Source organism: Xyrauchen texanus, chromosome 22 (assembly GCF_025860055.1).
Source record: "Xyrauchen texanus isolate HMW12.3.18 chromosome 22, RBS_HiC_50CHRs, whole genome shotgun sequence".
Classification (NCBI taxonomy): domain Eukaryota; kingdom Metazoa; phylum Chordata; class Actinopteri; order Cypriniformes; family Catostomidae; genus Xyrauchen; species Xyrauchen texanus.
Genome location: NC_068297.1, coordinates 43,209,042 through 43,226,977, shown reverse-complemented (window position 1 = coordinate 43,226,977; position 17,936 = coordinate 43,209,042). Strand labels below are relative to the sequence as shown.

Sequence of the window (17,936 nt, the reverse complement as noted above, 5' to 3'; positions counted from 1 at the left end):
GCTTATTTCCATGTAAATACATGTTAAGATGTCGAGAATTCAAGGATTTAATTACAAATAACAGCACTACAATTTTTTATTATTATTTATACAATATACACTACAATTATTATCGATTATATTATCATAATTTTTATTGCAAGACAAAGCACGCCTTTGCTAAATATGAATATAAATATAAACTTACGCTCCTCCAGTTACAAGCCTTCAATCATGACGTAATTTATGCCAAACGAGGACGAAATTGTACAAACAAAATATAGGAGCATATCCTAAAATAATTGTAAGACAATGTTGCCTGGACAAATGGATCTGGATCAACCATAGACAGAATGTAGATAAATTCAGTCTATAAACATATATAGGCCAACTGCTGCCTAAATCGCAGTGACATTTTTAAGACCAATCCATTGGCTACATGCAAGAGGCGCCATCTAGCGCTCATTATGTGTCAGTAGCAGTGTCCCTGTCTGAAGACTAGCCGGTCATCTGACCTCTGAATTCGCGCTATTCATAGTTTACAGTGGCTCGGTGCTTCTAGTGTTAGTCTGTTTGAGATATTTGAATTGTTGATGTTTACTTATCAATGTAATGACTCCCCTGCTCTTACTTGAGTCAGCACTAAAGAAAACATGTCCACCCCATATCTTCCCAGATTTTTCAGCTTGCTGCAGGGAAAGATGTGTTTCTTGAAGAAACACTATATTGTATTTCTTACATTTAAGAAAAGAAATAACCTTCCTTCTTTTTATGGCCCCAACCCATTCAAATTCCATGTGGAGAGAGACAATCCACTCATACTAACATTTGACATTTTGACATATTAGAAAAAATAGATAAACCGGCGTCCTTCCCTCTAAACTCAAACAGTCCATGTACGCCAATGAGAGCCCCAGCAACAACTTTGCAATCGGATTGCTCAGGTTTTGTGAATCTATACAGATTTTGTGAGACAGAATTACATAAAAGATGAAGATCTATAATACAAACTCAAGCCAATACGCATAATAAACACAACAAACATGTAGATTCATCCACATACTCTCCCAAAGGTGTGTTCCTCCCCAAAACAAGCTCCAACCTCTAACGGAACCAAAACACACACTAACACAAAAGAAAAAGAAAAAACTTCAGTTTCCTCGGGCAGTCAAATGAATGTTCAGTGGGCCGGCTGTTACATAAGTGCACAGATGACCTAATCATTTTTTTTCCTCAACACTATTGGCTACCAAAAGGCAATTGGTGCCTTGGGCACTACCAAAATGCCCAAGGTGTTTTTTTTAAAACATAAACCATGCAATTAAATTGTACCTAAATGTATTCATTAAATTGGGGATTCCAATGTAACAACATTATTGTGTCTGCTCAGATTTTCCATATTCTCTATTTTTTCCCACACTGGTCCATTTTAGCTTTGGTGGCAGGTGGGTGTTAGGAATTCCTTGTCTTGTTTCACTGTTGCCCTCTGTCTGCCATCTTTGTCACCTTTGCATTCCATAGTTTTCACTTTTGTCCCTTGTTTAGCTCCACTGTCTCACTTGTCATTGTTTAGAACTACACTTCCCAGAATCCACCTGCCATCATCACTGCCAATTTGTTCATTGTTTTCACCTGTGTCTCATTCTGTCATCACTCACTGTGTATTTAAGCCCTGCTTTTTGTTCACTCCTTGTCGTTCGTTGAATGTTGTTGTTAGCCTGGTATGTGTTCCCTGCCCGTGTTTTCTAGTTTTATGTTTTATTTCCCCATTGAGGGTTTTTCCTTTGTTCCCGTGTTTTGTGTTTTGCCTGTTTGTTTACTTAATAAAGTTGAACTGCGATTGGATCCGCATCTCCTCGTCTGCTTCGCTGTCTCCACTCATAAAAGAACGAACGACCAAACATGGATCCAGCGGTTCGAAAAGCGAGCTGTCAGCTGCTCAGCCTTAGTCAGGGAAATCGTCCGGTGGAGGACCACATCCGCGATTTCCTCGCGATTGCGAGTGCCACCGAATTCCCTGACTCCGACCTGGTGGGGTTTTTCCGGGCGAGCCTGAACAGTGCGCTCAAGGAGCGGTTGCCACAGGCAACGCGCGGCTGGACGCTCCACGCATTCGTGGAGGAGACTCTGCTGGCCTGCGGTTCACCGTTTACTGTGGGCGTCATCGAGGAGAACCCTGCCACTCCTCCCACAGTGGTAACTCTCCCTTCGCCCGTGGTTCGTCCCTTCACGCCTTCCACGGCCAACGAGCCAGCATTGCCAGCTTCGTCCGCCCGGCGGAGGAGGAGAAGAGGAAAGGCTTCTGCTCCCCAGTCTCCGCCTGCCACGGTCAGCGAGCCTGAGCCCACGCCTGCCCTGGTCTGTGAGCCAGAGCCCTCGTCAGCTACGGTCAGCGAGCCAGAGCCCTCGCCTGCCCCGGTCTGCGAGCCAGAGCCCTCGTCAGCTACGGTCAGCGAGCCAGAGCCCTCGCCTGCCCCGATCTGCGAGCCAGAGCCCTCGTCAGCTACGGTCAGCGAGCCAGAACCCTCGCCTGCCCCGGTCTGCGAGCCAGAGCCCTCGTCAGCCACGGTCAGCGAACCCAAGCCAGCGCATACCACAGTCACCCAGCCAGAGCCTGTCGCCTCAGAGGTCAGTGAGCCAGTACCTGTCAGCCTCAGAGGTCAGTGAGCCAGTACCTGTCAGCCTCAGAGGTCAGTGAGCCAGTACCTGTCAGCCTCAGAGGTCGGTGAGCCAGTACCTGTCAGCCTCAGAAGTCAGTGAGCCAGCGCATACCACAGTCAGTGAGCCAGTGCCTGTCACCTCAGAGGTCAGTGAGCCAGTGCCTGTAGCCTCGACCGTCCCTGAGCCAGCCTGTAGCCTCGACCGTCCCTGAGCCAGCCTGTAGCCTCGACCGTCCCTGAGCCAGCGCCTGTAGCCTCGACCGTCCCTGAGCCAGCGCCTGTAGCCTCGACCGTCCCTGAGCCAGCGCCTGTAGCCTCGACCGTCCCTGAGCCAGCGCCTGTAGCCTCGACCGTCCCTGAGCCAGCGCCTGTAGCCTCGACCGTCCCTGAGCCAGCGCCTGTAGCCTCGACCGTCCCTGAGCCAGCGCCTGTAGCCTCGACCGTCCCTGAGCCAGTGCCTGTAGCCTCGACCGTTCCCGGGCTAATGCCAATAGCCTGGACTGACCAAAAGCCAGCGCCAATGGTCATGCCCGTCCTAGAGCCTGCGCCCCTCGAGCCTCCCGGGGCTCCTCTCGAACCTCCCAGTGCTCCGCCTCTCAAGCCTCTCGAGCCTCCCAGGGCTCCACCCCTCAAGTCTCTTGAGCCTCCCAGGGCTCCACCCCTCAAGTCTCTTGAGCCTCCCAGGGCTCCACCCCTCAAGTCTCTTGAGCCTCCCAGGGCTCCACCCCTCAAGTCTCTTGAGCCACCCAGGGCTCCGCCTCTCAAGCCTCTTGAGCCTTCCAGGGCTCCGCCTCTCAAGTCTCCCGAGCCACCCAGGGCTCCTCCTCCCAAGCCTCCTAGGGCTCCGCCTCCCAGGGCTCCATCTCTCAAGTCTGCCAGGGCTCCTCCTCCCGAGATTCCCAGGGCTCTGCCTCTCGAGCCTCCCTCTGCTCTGCCTCCTGAGCCTCCCACGGCTCTGCCCCCTGAGCCTCCCGAGCTTTCCATGGTTCCTCCTCCCTCGGCTCTGCCTCCTGAGCCTCCCACGGCTCCGCCCCCTGAGGCCTCTGAGCCTCCAGAGCCTCCCTCAGCTGAGCCTCTCTCGGCTCCGCCTCCCGAGCCTCCTGCGGCTCCACCTCCCGAGCCTCCTACGGCTTCACCGCCAGAGCCTTCCAGGTCACCGCCTTTGTGGCCTCCTCCCAGGCCTCCTGACCCTGTTCCCGTCCTGTGGCCTTCCCCCAGGCCTCCTGACCCAGTCCCTGTCCTGTGGCCTCCTCCCAGGCCTCCTGACCCAGTCCCTGTCCTGTGGCCTCCTCCCAGGCCTCCTGACCCTGTTCCCGTCCTGTGGCCTCTTCCCAGGCCCCCTGACCCAGTCCCTGTCCTGTGGCCTCCTCCCAGGCCTCCTGACCCTGTTCCTGTCCTGTGGCCTCCTCCCAGTCCCCCAGACCCAGTCCCTGTCCTGTGGCCTCCTCCCAGGCCTCCTGACCCAGTCCCTGTCCAGTGGCCTCCTCCCAGGTTCCCCAAACCTGTCCTTGCCCGGTGGCCAGCTCCCAGACCACCTGAACCTGTAGAGGAAAGGCTTCTGCTCCCCAGTCTCCGCCTGCCACGGTCAGCGAGCCAGAGCCCACGCCTGCCCCGGTCTGCGAGCCAGAGCCCTCGTCAGCTACGGTCAGTGAGCCAGAGCCCTCGCCTGCCCCGGTCTGCGAGCCAGAGCCCTCGTCAGCTACGGTCAGCGAGCCAGAGCCCTCGCCTGCCCCGGTCTGCGAGCCAGAGCCCTCGTCAGCTACGGTCAGCGAGCCAGAACCCTCGCCTGCCCCGGTCTGCGAGCCAGAGCCCTCGTCAGCCACGGACAGCGAACCCAAGCCAGCACATACCACAGTCACCCAGCCAGAGCCTGTCGCCTCAGAGGTCAGTGAGCCAGTACCTGTCGCCTTGGTCGTCCTTGAGCCAGCGCCTGTAGCCTCGACCGTCCCTGAGCCAGCGCCTGTAGCCTCGACCGTCCCTGAGCCAGCGCCTGTAGCCTCGACCGTCCCTGAGCCAGCGCCTGTAGCCTTGACCGTTCCCGGGCTAATGCCAATAGCCTGGACTGACCAAAAGCCAGCGCCAATGGTCATGCCCATCCCTAGAGCCTGCGCCCCTCGAGCCTCCCGAGCTTCCCAGAGCTCCGCCCTCTGAGCTTCCCAGAGCTCCGCCCTCTGAGCTTTCCAGAGCTCCGCCTCCCGAGCTTTCCAGAGCTCCGCCTTCCGAGCCTCCCGAGCTTTCCAGAGCTCCGCCTCCCGAGCTTTCCAGAGCTCCGCCTCCCGAGCTTCCCAGAGCTCCGCCTTCCGAGCCTCCCGAGCTTTCCAGAGCTCCGCCTCCCGAGCTTTCCAGAGCTCCACCTCTCGAGCTTCCTAGAGCTCCGCCTCTCGAGCCTCCCAGGGCTCCGCCTCTCAAGCCTCTCGAGCCTCCCAGGGCTCCGCCTCTCGAGTCTTCCAGGGCTCCGCCTCTCAAGTCTCCCGAGCCTCCCAGGGCTCTGCCTCTTAAGTCTCCCGAGCCTCCCAGGGCTCCTCTCGAACCTCCCAGTGCTCCGCCTCTCAAGCCTCTCGAGCCTCCCAGGGCTCCACCCCTCAAGTCTCTTGAGCCTCCCAGGGCTCCACCCCTCAAGTCTCTTGAGCCTCCCAGGGCTCCACCCCTCAAGTCTCTTGAGCCTCCCAGGGCTCCACCCCTCAAGTCTCTTGAGCCTCCCAGGGCTCTGCCTCTCAAGCCTCTTGAGCCTTCCAGGGCTCTGCCTCTCAAGTCTCCCGAGCCACCCAGGGCTCCTCCTCCCAAGCCTCCTAGGGCTCCGCCTCCCAGGGCTCCATCTCTCAAGTCTGCCAGGGCTCCTCCTCCCGAGATTCCCAGGGCTCCGCCTCTCGAGCCTCCCTCTGCTCTGCCTCCTGAGCCTCCCACGGCTCTGCCCCCTGAGCCTCCCGAGCTTTCCATGGTTCCTCCTCCCTCGGCTCTGCCTCCTGAGCCTCCCACGGCTCCGCCCCCTGAGGCCTCTGAGCCTCCAGAGCCTCCCTCAGCTCCGCCTCCCGAGCCTCCCTCAGCTGAGCCTCCCTCGGCTCCGCCTCCCGAGCCTCCTGCGGCTCCGCCTCCCGAGCCTCCTACGGCTTCACCGCCAGAGCCTTCCAGGTCACCGCCTTTGTGGCCTCCTCCCAGGCCTCCTGACCCTGTTCCCGTCCTGTGGCCTTCCCCCAGGCCTCCTGACCCAGTCCCTGTGCTGTGGCCTCCTCCCAGGCCTCCTGACCCTGTTCCCGTCCTGTGGCCTCCTCCCAGGCCTCCTGACCCAGTCCCTGTCCTGTGGCCTCCTCCCAGGCCTCCTGACCCAGTCCCTGTCCTGTGGCCTCCTCCCAGGCCTCCTGACCCTGTTCCCGTCCTGTGGCCTCTTCCCAGGTCCCCTGACCCAGTCCCTGTCCTGTGGCCTCCTCCCAGGCCTCCTGATCCTGTTCCCGTCCTGTGGCCTCCTCCCAGGCCCCCAGACCCAGTCCCTGTCCTGTGGCCTCCTCCCAGGCCTCCTGACCCAGTCCCTGTCCAGTGGCCTCCTCCCAGGTTCCCCAAACCTGTCCTTGCCCGGTGGCCAGCTCCCAGACCACCTGAACCTGTCCTTGCCCTTTGTGCCCACTTGAACTTCCTGCCTGCCATCTGTGCCCCCTTGGACTTCCTGCCTGCCATCTGTGCCCCCTTGGACTTCCTACCTGCCCTTTGTGCCCCCTTGGACTTCCTGCCTGCCATCTGTGCCCCCTTGGACTTCCTGCCTGCCATCTGTGCCCCCTTGGACTTCCTGCCTGCCCTTTGTGCCCCCTTGGACTTCCTGCCTGCCCTTTGTGCCCCCTTGGACTTCCTGTCTGCCCGTCGTTGCCCCCCTTGGTCTGTCTGCTCACCACAAGCTCCCCCCCAGTCAATGGACATTTTTTGTTTTATGTTGATCGTCTGGAATCCGATCCTTGAGGGGGGGCTATGTTAGGAATTCCTTGTCTTGTTTCACTGTTGCCCTCTGTCTGCCATCTTTGTCACCTTTGCATTCCATAGTTTTCACTTTTGTCCCTTGTTTAGCTCCACTGTCTCACTTGTCATTGTTTAGAACTACACTTCCCAGAATCCACCTGCCATCATCACTGCCATTTTGTTCATTGTTTTCACCTGTGTCTCATTCTGTCATCACTCACTGTGTATTTAAGCCCTGCTTTTTGTTCACTCCTTGTCGTTCGTTGAATGTTGTTGTTAGCCTGGTATGTGTTCCCTGCCCGTGTTTTCTAGTTTTATGTTTTATTTCCCCATTGAGTGTTTTTCCTTTGTTCCCGTGTTTTGTGTTTTGCCTGTTTGTTTACTTAATAAAGTTGAACTGCGATTGGATCCGCATCTCCTCGTCTGCTTCGCTGTCTCCATTCGTAACAGTGGGTTAGCCTGCAAGTCTTTCTCGGCTGCCTCGAGACTCGACACGCTTTCAGCATAGTCTATTCTTGTAATCAGGGTGGAAAGGAAATTAACATAAGTACCTTTTAATATGCCCACATGTCAACAATTAAAAATATTTTGTAACATTCACTCATCTGTGGGACAATTCTCTTAATTTTAATAAACTTTTATTTTGTTATAACAGTACAATAGGTTTATATTCATTAACATTAGTAAATACATTCCTATGTACAGTATTTACTAAGTATTTTCACATTGAGAATAAAGATCTTCATGCAAAAGCTGAAAAATTTTGCTTTCAGAAGTTTTATATGAAGTTAGGATGAAAATAAGATGCATTTCTAACTGTTCTGAGACCAGTGCAGAAAGACAGCACACTGGAGGTTAAGTCATTCACTAAATAGGGAACAAGGGTTCAACATATAGCTTTATATGCAGCTGTGAAGATGAGAGAATGGCCCGGCCATCAGGGTATACACCTGGCTCTTAGTTACCCAATCAGCGGGAGAGAGATAAAGTGGAGCTGGGGATGCCACTGCGAGGAGAGAGAGAGAGAGAGAGTTGCACACAGCTCACTTATCGTGTGCAATCTGCATTGGTCTGAAAAGTCAACAGAGTGAGCGTCTCACGGAGTTGTGTACGTGTCTGCCGGCATGTGTTCCAGAGCGCACTGTATATGTTGTGTCTACGTGAACTGTATGTAAATAAAGCCTACGTGATCTGTCCAGCCGGCTCCCGCTTCCTCCTTGATAGGGAAGGCAGTGAGATCTGCCACAGCAGTTAAGTGCATTCACTCCTAAAATCTGTCCAAAAGTTCAGTTTCAGGCTGCAGATGATGTTTGGATCACTCAACTTGCTTGGCAGACAAGGGAAAATGAAAATCAGTACATAGATTCAGAATTCTATAATGTTTAATTTTATTTTAACATAGTTGGCAGTGATTTGATGATTCTGGCCATTACTTTTAATATTAATTATTTATTCAGCTTTATAGAAAATTAGCTGTAATGCCTATAAAGTCTCAAACTTAATAGGAATAATTAAAACTCCTGGACACATAATAAACTATTTGATGAAAAAAAATCAGACTTTCTATAGCTTGGTATTACTTAAAACTTCACAAATAAGTCCCGCATACAGTATGTGGACATCAATTTGTTTTGCTCTTGAAATTATAATTTTTTGGATTGCTACTAGTTACAAATAAAAAAAAGGAACTGTAAAATGCACACAGCAGTGTTGTGGGGGTCTCAGGAGGATAATAAATGCTAGCAGGGAGGCCAACCAAGAGGGCATTACAGTAGTCCAGTCTTGAAATGACCAGAACTTTGACTAGGAAATGTGCAGCACATTCAGACAGGAAAGGTCTGATTTTCCTGTTGCTGAAAAGCTGCAAGACTAGGCAGTTGATGAGATGTGGTCGATGCGGGTCATCAGCAACCACTCCCAGATTCCAGGCTGTTCCAGGCTTGTCTCCGAATGGCAGGCAGAGATACAAGCTGAGATGGTGGGGTTTTCCGGCTGGAATGACAGGTATAGCTACATACCATCTGCTTAGCTGTGGTAGGACAGGCCATGTGCCTTAATGATTGGTCCGAGTGATGTGCAGATTGAGAAAAAGAGGGGTCCAAGAACTGATCCCTGAAGACACCTCTTCCCCAGGAGACCTTGAAGGGTCTGCTTGTGTGGTATTACTCAAACCATCTAAGTGCAGTTCCTGTGATACCCAGGTCGGAGTGGGTGGATACAAGGATCTAGTAGCTACTGTATCAAAAGCAGCATAAAGGTCAAGGAGGATGAGGACAGATTATTTGGAGTTAAAGCCAGACTGATTTCTTTCTAGTAGGTTGTTCTGTGAAAAAGCCGATATGTGGTTTTATACAACCCTCTCAAGAGTTTTAGCTTGGAAATGTAGAGAGAGAGATGGGTCTGCAGTTGACTACTGTGGGGATGTGTTGTATTTTTAGCTGTGGGGTTGAGCCTGCTTAAATGTGTTTTGAAAAGTTTCCAGTTGTAAGAGATTTTTGATGAAGTGTGAGTGTGGGAAATATGGAGAGACAGCTTGCAGAAGATTGTAGGGCATAGGATCAAGGGAACAGGTGGTAGGATGGTTATAAAGGAGAACTTTGGAGACCTCAGTTTTAGAGAAAGAGGAAAATAGAGGATGGGATGTAGAAATTGTGGGTGTGTGGTGTAGATAATTAGCTGCTGATGCTTGCCACTTTGTCAGTGAAAAAAGTGGCAGTGTTGGAGGATAAAGTTATTAAGAGAAAGTAAAAAATAGTTTGCAGAAATCTGTAGTGTTACTGATATTATTCTGGTTGTAGTCAACCTTGCTCTCAACCTTACAACCCAATGATCTCTTTAGAGCAGTCTCCCATTCTAATGCATTGTGAGCCCTCCCTTTCAAACGCAGCACGAGCCAATCTCCGTTCTCATTTTTCCCATTCGAATGCTGTGAGCCCATCCACTTCTGTGCTTAGTGGAGGTCCCCCATTCGATTGCAGTATACAGGCGTATGCAAATGTTTAGGCACCCCTGACAATTTCCATGATTTTCATTTATAAATAATTGGGTGTTTGGATCAGCAATTTCATTTTGATCTCTCAAATAACTGAAGGACACAGTAATATTTCAGTAGTGAAATTAGGTTTATTGGATGAACAGAAAATGTGTAGTATGCATCAAAATGAAATTAGACGGGTGCATAAATTTGGGCACCCCAAAAGAAATATCACATCAATATTTAGTTGAGCTTCCTTTACAGCCTCTAGACGCTTCCTATAGCCTGTAATGAGTGTCTGGATTCTGGATGAAGGTATTTTGGACCATTCCTCCTTGCAAAACATCTCCAGTTAGGTTTGATGGTTGCCGAGCATGGACAGCCAGCTTCAAATCACCCCACAGATTTTTTTATGATATTCAGGTATGTGGAATGGGATGGTCATTCCAGAACATTGTACTTGTTCCCCTGCATAAATGCCAGAGTAGATTTTGAGCAGTGTTTTGGGTCGTTGTCTTGTTGAAATATCCAGCCCCGGTGTAACTTCAACTTTGTGACTGATTCCTCTACATTATTCTCAAGAATCTGCTGATATTGAGTGGAATCCATGCGACGCTCAACTTTAACAAGATTCCCAGTACCAGCACTGGCTACACAGCCCCACAGGATGATGAAACCTCCACCAAATTTTACTGTGGGTAGCAAGTGTTTGTCTTGGAATGCTGTGTTCTTTTGCCGCCATGCATAACGCCCCTTGTTATGACCAAATAACTCCAAATTTCATCAGTCCACAGCACCTTCTTCCAAAATGAAGCTGGCTTGTCCAAATGTGCGTTTGCATACATCAAGTGACTCTGTTTGTGGCGTGTGTGCAGAAAAGTCTTCTTCCGCATTGCTCTCCCATACAGCTTCTCCTTGTGCAAAGTGCGCTGAATTGTTGAACGATGCACAGTCAGACACCATCTGCAGCAAGATGATGTTGTAGGTCTTTGGAGGTGGTCTGTGGGCAGTTTTTGACCGTTCTCACCATCCTTCGCCTTTGCCTCTCCGATATTTTACTTGACCAGCAACTTCTGGCCTTAACAAGAACTGTGCCTGTGGTCTTCCATTTCCTCACTATGTTCCTCACAGTGGACACTGACGGCTTAAATCTCTGCGATAGCTTTTTGTAGCCTTCCCCTAAACCATAATGTTGAACAATCTTTGTTTTCAGGTCATTTGAGAGTTGTTTTGAGGCCCCCATGTTGCCACTCTTCAGAGGAGAATGAAAGAGAACAACAACTTGCAATTGGCCACCTTAAGTACCTTTTCTCATGATTGGATGCACCTGTCTATGAAGTTCAAGGCTTAATGAGCTCACCAAACCAATTGTGTGTTCCAATTAATCAGTGCTAGGTAGTTACAGGTATTCAAATCAACAAAATGACAAGGGTGCCAAAATTTATGCACCTGTCTAATTTTGTTTTGATGCATATTGCACATTTTCTGTTCATCCAATAAACCTCATTTCACTACTGAAATATTACTATCAAATACAGTTATTTGATAGATCAAAATGAAATTGCTGATCCAAACACCCAATTATTTATAAATGAAAATCATGGAAATTGTCAGGGGTGCCTAAACTTTTGCATATGCCTGTAGCCCCGTTTCGTTCAAATGTAGGATGCGCGAGCTCATCCACGTCCACGTATGTCGGGCTCCCCCTTTCAAGTCGATGGATGGGCCTTTCCATTTGGAATGCAGAGTAGAGCCGTGCTGAATGCATGCTGGGCTTACCCATTTGAATGACATGAGCTAAACCAGCCTCTCATTAGAGCAGTCTCCCATTCAAATCTCAGCATGAGCCCTTCCTTTCGAACGCAACATGAGCCAACTCTCATTCTCACCTTCACCATTTGAATGGAGTGAGCCCATCCACTTTCATGATGAGTGGTGTTCTCCCATTCTAATTGCAGTGTAGCCCCTCTTGACCAGCCATCGTACAAGAACGCACCTTGGGGGTGGGGGGTGGGGGGGGGGGGGGTGTAACACATTTTCAGAAGTATCTGCTAAGCCAATCCCCCATGTAGAATCGTTGCCTGCTCGTTGTCCTGAATATTTCATGCCATTGTCATGGTACTGATCTTTAATGTCTTTTTTGGGGGGTAATCAGGACTCTAGTCAAGTCTCGAGCTCCGAGCACTCCAGTATATGGACAGCAAGCCAAAGACGTTAACCTCTTCTATAAGATTACATTAACATACGAACTGCTGAAACAGTCAGTGAAGTGCAATATAATCTCCTGGCTAACAACAGCTACTATTCCAGTACAACTGAAAACACAGCAAGCAAGCAACAGCTACTAAAACAGACCCCAGTTAGTTAATGCCATATATAATTTTTTTACAAAATCAGTGTTCTTTGCTGTGCAGCTAAATGATAAAAAAAATAAGTAAAAAAATATTAGCAGGTTTTCTTTCAGAAATGTAAAATTGTCAACTACCTGTTTCTTGATTTGCAGAAATTACACGCTTCACCATTTATACAAAATATATACAGTATAAATGTACAATTTGATGATGTATTCTATTAGCTATTACTGCAGTGAGGACAAATGTGGCCAACCTGAGTGACGCTGCCATGTGGAAGATCAGACGAGCTCGGTTTGCTCGCAATCGTCAGAAGAGTGTCCGTTCATTACGAGACAGTGTGAGGGGACCATCAGAGTCCAAACGTGCATTCTCCCTCCCTGAGACCCTCTGCAACAAACTCTGTGAGTCATCACAATTCTTGTTAATTCTGTGTCAATTTCCTGTAACTGTTGTCTTTTCCTGTTGCATGTCTCACACATTAGACACTTTAGCTGATGTCCAGATGAATTTATAATTCAGTAATTCAGAGCATGAGGTTTTACAGAATCCTTTAATACATCAGCATTTCCTGTCAGTGTAGATTTGTGAAATTAATGTTTTGCTCAGATTCTTGTCTGTGAATATTCCCTCATTATTTTTCTCTGTTTGGACTCAGCTCACAGACTCACAAGACAAGAGCAGTCTGCACCCACACTGGGCAACATGCTGGAGACGGTCCTCACAGGTATCCCAAACTGAGGTTCATTTGTAGCTTGATTTCACCTAATACTGTGCCACTTTCTAACCGTTGATCTGTTTGTTTGAGCAGCCCGTCTGCCAGACACAAAACATCTGTTCAATGTATGTACAAGGCACTAAAAGCAGCTCTTTCATACCCTGTAAACATGCAGTTGAAAGTTGTTCTCAAGAGGATGACTCGGCCATTAAAGATCTTCTGCCTGAGGATGCTGGTATTGACCATCAGACTGTTCACCAGCTTATCATGGTGCTGATGAAGTTCATGGCCAAAGACAAGAGCAGCGCAGAGACAGATATTGGCAGTGCCAAAGCTTTCAACACGGTCAAACGGCATCTGTACGTCCTGCTGGGATATGACCAACAGATGGGATGCTTCATGATTACCCCTCAGAAAATGCGTTCTTCAACATGCTTTAACGCTTTCATTGCAGGAATCGCTCAGGCAAGTTGAACTCTCTTCAGTCGTCTGTTTATGCTTAGTGAGCATCACAGCGTTCATATGGGTCATCGTGATGACAGGTGGTTTCTCCCTTTAGGTGATGGATTATAACATCGGTTTGGGGAAACAGCTGCTGCCGCTGGTTGTGCAGGTATTGAAGTATTGCACGTGTCCACAGCTCAGGCCGAACTTCCAGGAGCCTCCACGATGCTCGCTGTGGGCCCTCAAACCTCACATCAGACAGATGTGGCTCAAAGCTCTGCTCGTCATACTCTATAAGGTATTCACAACTACATATCCAGTTAGAATTGAATATAGTAAATGTGTTATAGTATTCAATGTTAGAGAGAGACATATACAATTTAAGCGATATATATATTTTTTAGTGGATTAAATCTTAATCACATTTTCATCTTCTGCATTATTTTCATTGTGATGACAGCTGCTTTACATAATGTGAGATTATTTTTTATTTTCTCCCCAATTTTAAATGACCAATTCCCAATGCGCTCTAAGTCCTCATGGTGGCGTAGTGACTCGCCTCAATCCGGGTGGTGGAGGATGAATCTCAGTTGCCTCCGCGTCTGAGACCGTCAACCCATGCATCTTATCACGTGACTTGTTGAGCGCGTTACCGCTGAGGCATAACGCGTATGGTGGCTTTACGCCATCCACCGCGGCATCCACGCACAACTCGCCACACGCCCCACTGAGAGCAAACCACATTATAGCAACCTCAAGGCGGTTACCCCATGTGACTCTACCCTCCCTAGCAACCGGGCCAATTTGGTTGCTAAGGAGACCTGACTGGAGTCACTCAGCACACCCTGGGATTCGAACTTGCGAACTCCAGGGGTGGTAGTCAGCATCTTTACTCACTGAGATACCCAGACCCCCCCACAGTGAAGTTATTAATGATTGGGTAGATGCCTAAAGAGAACAAATAACATCTGATTTTGTAATTTTGCATCTTATTAGAAGCTTTGTGGTTTCAGTCTGTTTTAACACATACCACTGTACTCAGATCAAGACACTGTTATTGTAACTAACACTGAGGCATCCTACTAGTCATTGTTCACAAAGACATTGTCAGTCATCTTCATTGATGTCATTTTCTGTTTCAGTATCCATATCGAGACATGGACATGAGTAAAGAGGTGGTGCTGCATCTAATCCACATCACCATAAACACCCTAAACGCTCAGTATCACAGCTGTAGGTCACATGTGTCTGCCGGACCACTGTACAGTGACAACTCCAACATCAGCCGATACAGCGAGAAGGAGAAAGGTATAAGTAAACTACAACTCACATTTGACTCAGCTGCATTAGAAAGGCCCTTGTTCTGTTACAATAATCTTGTGTTGTTTCGCTGTGTAGAAGAAGACAGTGTGTTTGACGAGTCTGACATCCATGACACTCCAACCGGAGCAGCCAATAAAGAATCACAGACCTTCTTTGCTCGACTCAAGAGGATCGGTGGCAGCAAATCTGTCAAGTATCAGGCAGTGGAGCTAAATGCTCAAAGGAGTGAGTGTTGAGAAGGATCAATTTTGAGTAATTTGTTTTAAGACACTGTGTGCTCTCTCTGCTGTTTTCATCATGTAATTAACTGTCCTCTGCTGTCCTCTGCACAGGTGAGATCGAGTTGGCTGAATACAAGGAGGGCGGTCCGCTGCAGGACACATTGCTGTACTCCACTCGAGATGACAACAACAGTAAGAAGAAGCGACTGCAGGCCATGCACAAGCAGAAGTCTCTGGATATCAGCAACACAGACTCCATCCTCTTCAACCTAGACGAGCACCGGCGCAAGTCCTGCATCGACCGCTGTGACCTGCAGGGACCGCAGGCCCTCCAACCATCATCTTCCTCTTCTACAGCCAGACAGCAGCACAGAGCACAGCATCATGGAAAAGACTCTTCTAATGGACACTCAGTTGTAGACCGCAGAGGCTCTGGTGTGCAGAACGACAGTGTCAGACCAATTATACCAGAGGTGCGTCTCAGTTATATGGAGACGTATGAAGATAAAGCTGCCGGCCTGAACTCACCGTTGTGTGGTGGACCTGCACATTATAAGGAGGATCCAGACCTCATAGATCTTTCCTCAGACTGCACTTCCATCCCTGAAAAGCACTCCATTCTCTCGCTCTCTGACAGTGACTCACTGGTGTTTGAGCCGTTGCCTCCTCTACGTATTGTGGAGAGCAATGAGGACCTGTTTGAAGCCCTCAGACTCCCCAGTGGAGGGCTGAGCAAATCTGAGCAACCTTTATCTCCCTTCATCAGCTCCACAGTACACTTGTCTTCAGTCGTTCAGGTCAGTGTGGAGGATTGCTCCAAAGATGATCAAAGCGGCACTACGGGCCGAGAAACCTTTGAGCATGCTGCTGAATCCAGACCTGGTCCTGTCATTTCAGCTGCATCTCTGGAGCTCCCCAACTCCACACCGCATCAGGAGAGCCCCATGACTCTTAAGCAGAAGAGGGATCTTTTCAGAAAGACATCGCACATGGCAAATGCATCCCTGGACGAGTCTTGCTCGCTGCTCGAGGATTCGGCTGGAACGAGTCCCTCGAGCAGATCAGTGTTCCCCCACATCCCGGTGGATACGCTTGAGTCACTGGATCCGCTGAAAGCTGGAGGAAGCCCTCACGATGGAGATGATGACAATGATGAAATTGACGAGAGAGAAAGTGACCACAAACCCGATGATGAGAGCGATGAAGCTGAATTCAAGATTCAGATTGTGCCACGGCAGCGTAAAGAGAGAAAGATCGCTGTCAGTGCCATTCAGAGAGAATATCTTGACATCTCCTTTAACACTCACGACAAAATTAAAGAACCAGCAACTGAACCAGGTCAGTGTGTTTGTCAGTATTTTAGATCTGTTTTTTATTATTATTTAATCACCAGAAATTAAGCAACTCTCACAGATCTCAGTGCAATAATCCATATCTTATCTTCTTAAATGAAGACCATGTTTTGCAGTTGTTTAGATATGGCTACATAAAAAGCAAGCATTATCTGCCTCACTCAGATTTTGGGTGTGAAATTATAGTTCAATCCTTCACACGTCACTCATCTGTTGCTTTACAGATCAGAATTCTCTGTCGAATCTGGAGAAGCCGAGAGAATCAGCCTCAGCTCCAGCTCTGGAGGCCACCGTCCCTGACACCAGCCATCGCTCCTCAGTGTCCAGTAAAAACAATTTTCTCAATCATATCCATCACATTGTTCTTTTTGATCACTAATGCCTACATTCTTCTGTTCACAAATATTTAATTCAGCCATGACCACTTCTGTCAAATGAATACATTATTGACTTATAGACAATTGAAGCAACCTGTTGGTGATGGCGGTATGATTCTGTTCTGGACAAACTCCCCACCCATCCATACAGCCATGCATATACATAGTGAGGAGAGCAGAGAATCAAACACCCCAGGGGTAATAGAAGTAAAGCTTGTATCCATGAAATGGAATGCAAGCTGAGAGAATTAATGAATGGAGGACTGCTCTGACAGGAGTCTGAATTGTATTGGTAGATGTCTGAAATCAGTGGAGTGTCAGCTGATTGCAAATTTTACTAGTGTGACCTGCCTGAACTAACGCAGTGCTTGATTTAACTATATTTGCTAGTTCACTTAGCATCACTAGGGCTGTCGATGTAACACTTTAATTCACTGAAGGGAGACAATTCTGGCCAAATTTCTGCAATCATCAGATAAAGATCTTGTGTTATGCGAGGCGAGGAGTAAAGGGAGGTTTTTTTGGAAGAACAACTGCATTTTCTTGTTCCCAGACTTTGTGAATTTGACGAGAGAAACGTGATCGATTCAAGGAATGCAAGAAACTCTTACATCAGTGGAAGGTCACTTTTGCACTGATGTTCCCGGCCAAATTGAGAACAGATGCTAAGGATGTCCGTAAAACATTCACATTCCCACAGCAAGCGATATCTTTAATAAAGTCAAATTGAGTATGTTATTTTAAGTTATTAAGTTACGCTGTAGCCAAATGGACCAACTCACTGAACATTCACTTGACTGTTTCACTTGGAACTGAGCGCCATTTTTGTTTCTTTTTGTGCTGGTTCCACCTAGTTGGTGGAGTTTTTTTTGTTTAGTATCACTCCTTCGGGACTGTTGAGTGGATGAATCTACACATTCTTTGTGTTTATTCTGGCTGGAGTACTATTGGCTGGAGTTTGTTGTATAGATTATCGTTGTTGTGTAACTCTTTCTCACAAAATTTGTATAGAAACAATGGACTGGAGCAATCTGACTGCAAAGTTGTTGTGGGGGCTCTCGTAGGCATACATGGACCGTTTGAGTTTAGAGGGATGGATGCCGGTTTGCACTGTCGTACACAGGGTTAGGAAGGTTATTTCTCTTCTTATGCATAAGTAATGTGATATAGTGTTTCTTCAAGAATCACATCTTTCCCCGCAGGAAGCTGAAAAATTTGGGAAGATATGGGGTGGACATGTTTTCTTTAGTGCTGACTCAAGTAAGAGCAGGGGAGTCATTACATTGATAAGTAAACATCTACAATTCAAATGCCTCAAACAGATTAAAGATAAATTAGGGAGAATCATTATTGTTATCATTATTTAGCAGAAATTCAGGGGCTTATTATGGCTAAATTTAAGCACCTAACGCTGATGATCAGGGCTTTTTTATAGATCTGGAAATGATATTGCAAGCCGCTGGTACCCCTCATTATATAATACTGTAAGTGTGTAAGCCCCCTAGAGCAACATTGACGCTTCACAGGATGTGTAAAATCTTGGTCTTGCAGGTATTTGGAGACTTTTGAACCCATCTGATAGGGACTATACATTT

The 17,936-nt window shown here is 48.4% G+C and overlaps 1 protein-coding gene across 1 annotated transcript in view; it reads left to right on the top strand.

The window, feature by feature from the left end:
* The window catches only part of LOC127662092 (protein unc-79 homolog), a 119,689-nt gene that overhangs the window by 66,113 nt on the left and 35,640 nt on the right, over positions 1 to 17,936 (top strand). The window contains exons 26-33 of the mRNA XM_052153064.1: positions 12,131 to 12,310; positions 12,565 to 12,633; positions 12,800 to 13,089; positions 13,184 to 13,366; positions 14,211 to 14,376; positions 14,467 to 14,616; positions 14,724 to 15,950; positions 16,189 to 16,290. Of these exons, the coding sequence (XP_052009024.1) occupies positions 12,131 to 12,310; positions 12,565 to 12,633; positions 12,800 to 13,089; positions 13,184 to 13,366; positions 14,211 to 14,376; positions 14,467 to 14,616; positions 14,724 to 15,950; positions 16,189 to 16,290 (2,367 nt within the window). The remainder of the gene's footprint in view (positions 1 to 12,130; positions 12,311 to 12,564; positions 12,634 to 12,799; positions 13,090 to 13,183; positions 13,367 to 14,210; positions 14,377 to 14,466; positions 14,617 to 14,723; positions 15,951 to 16,188; positions 16,291 to 17,936) is intronic.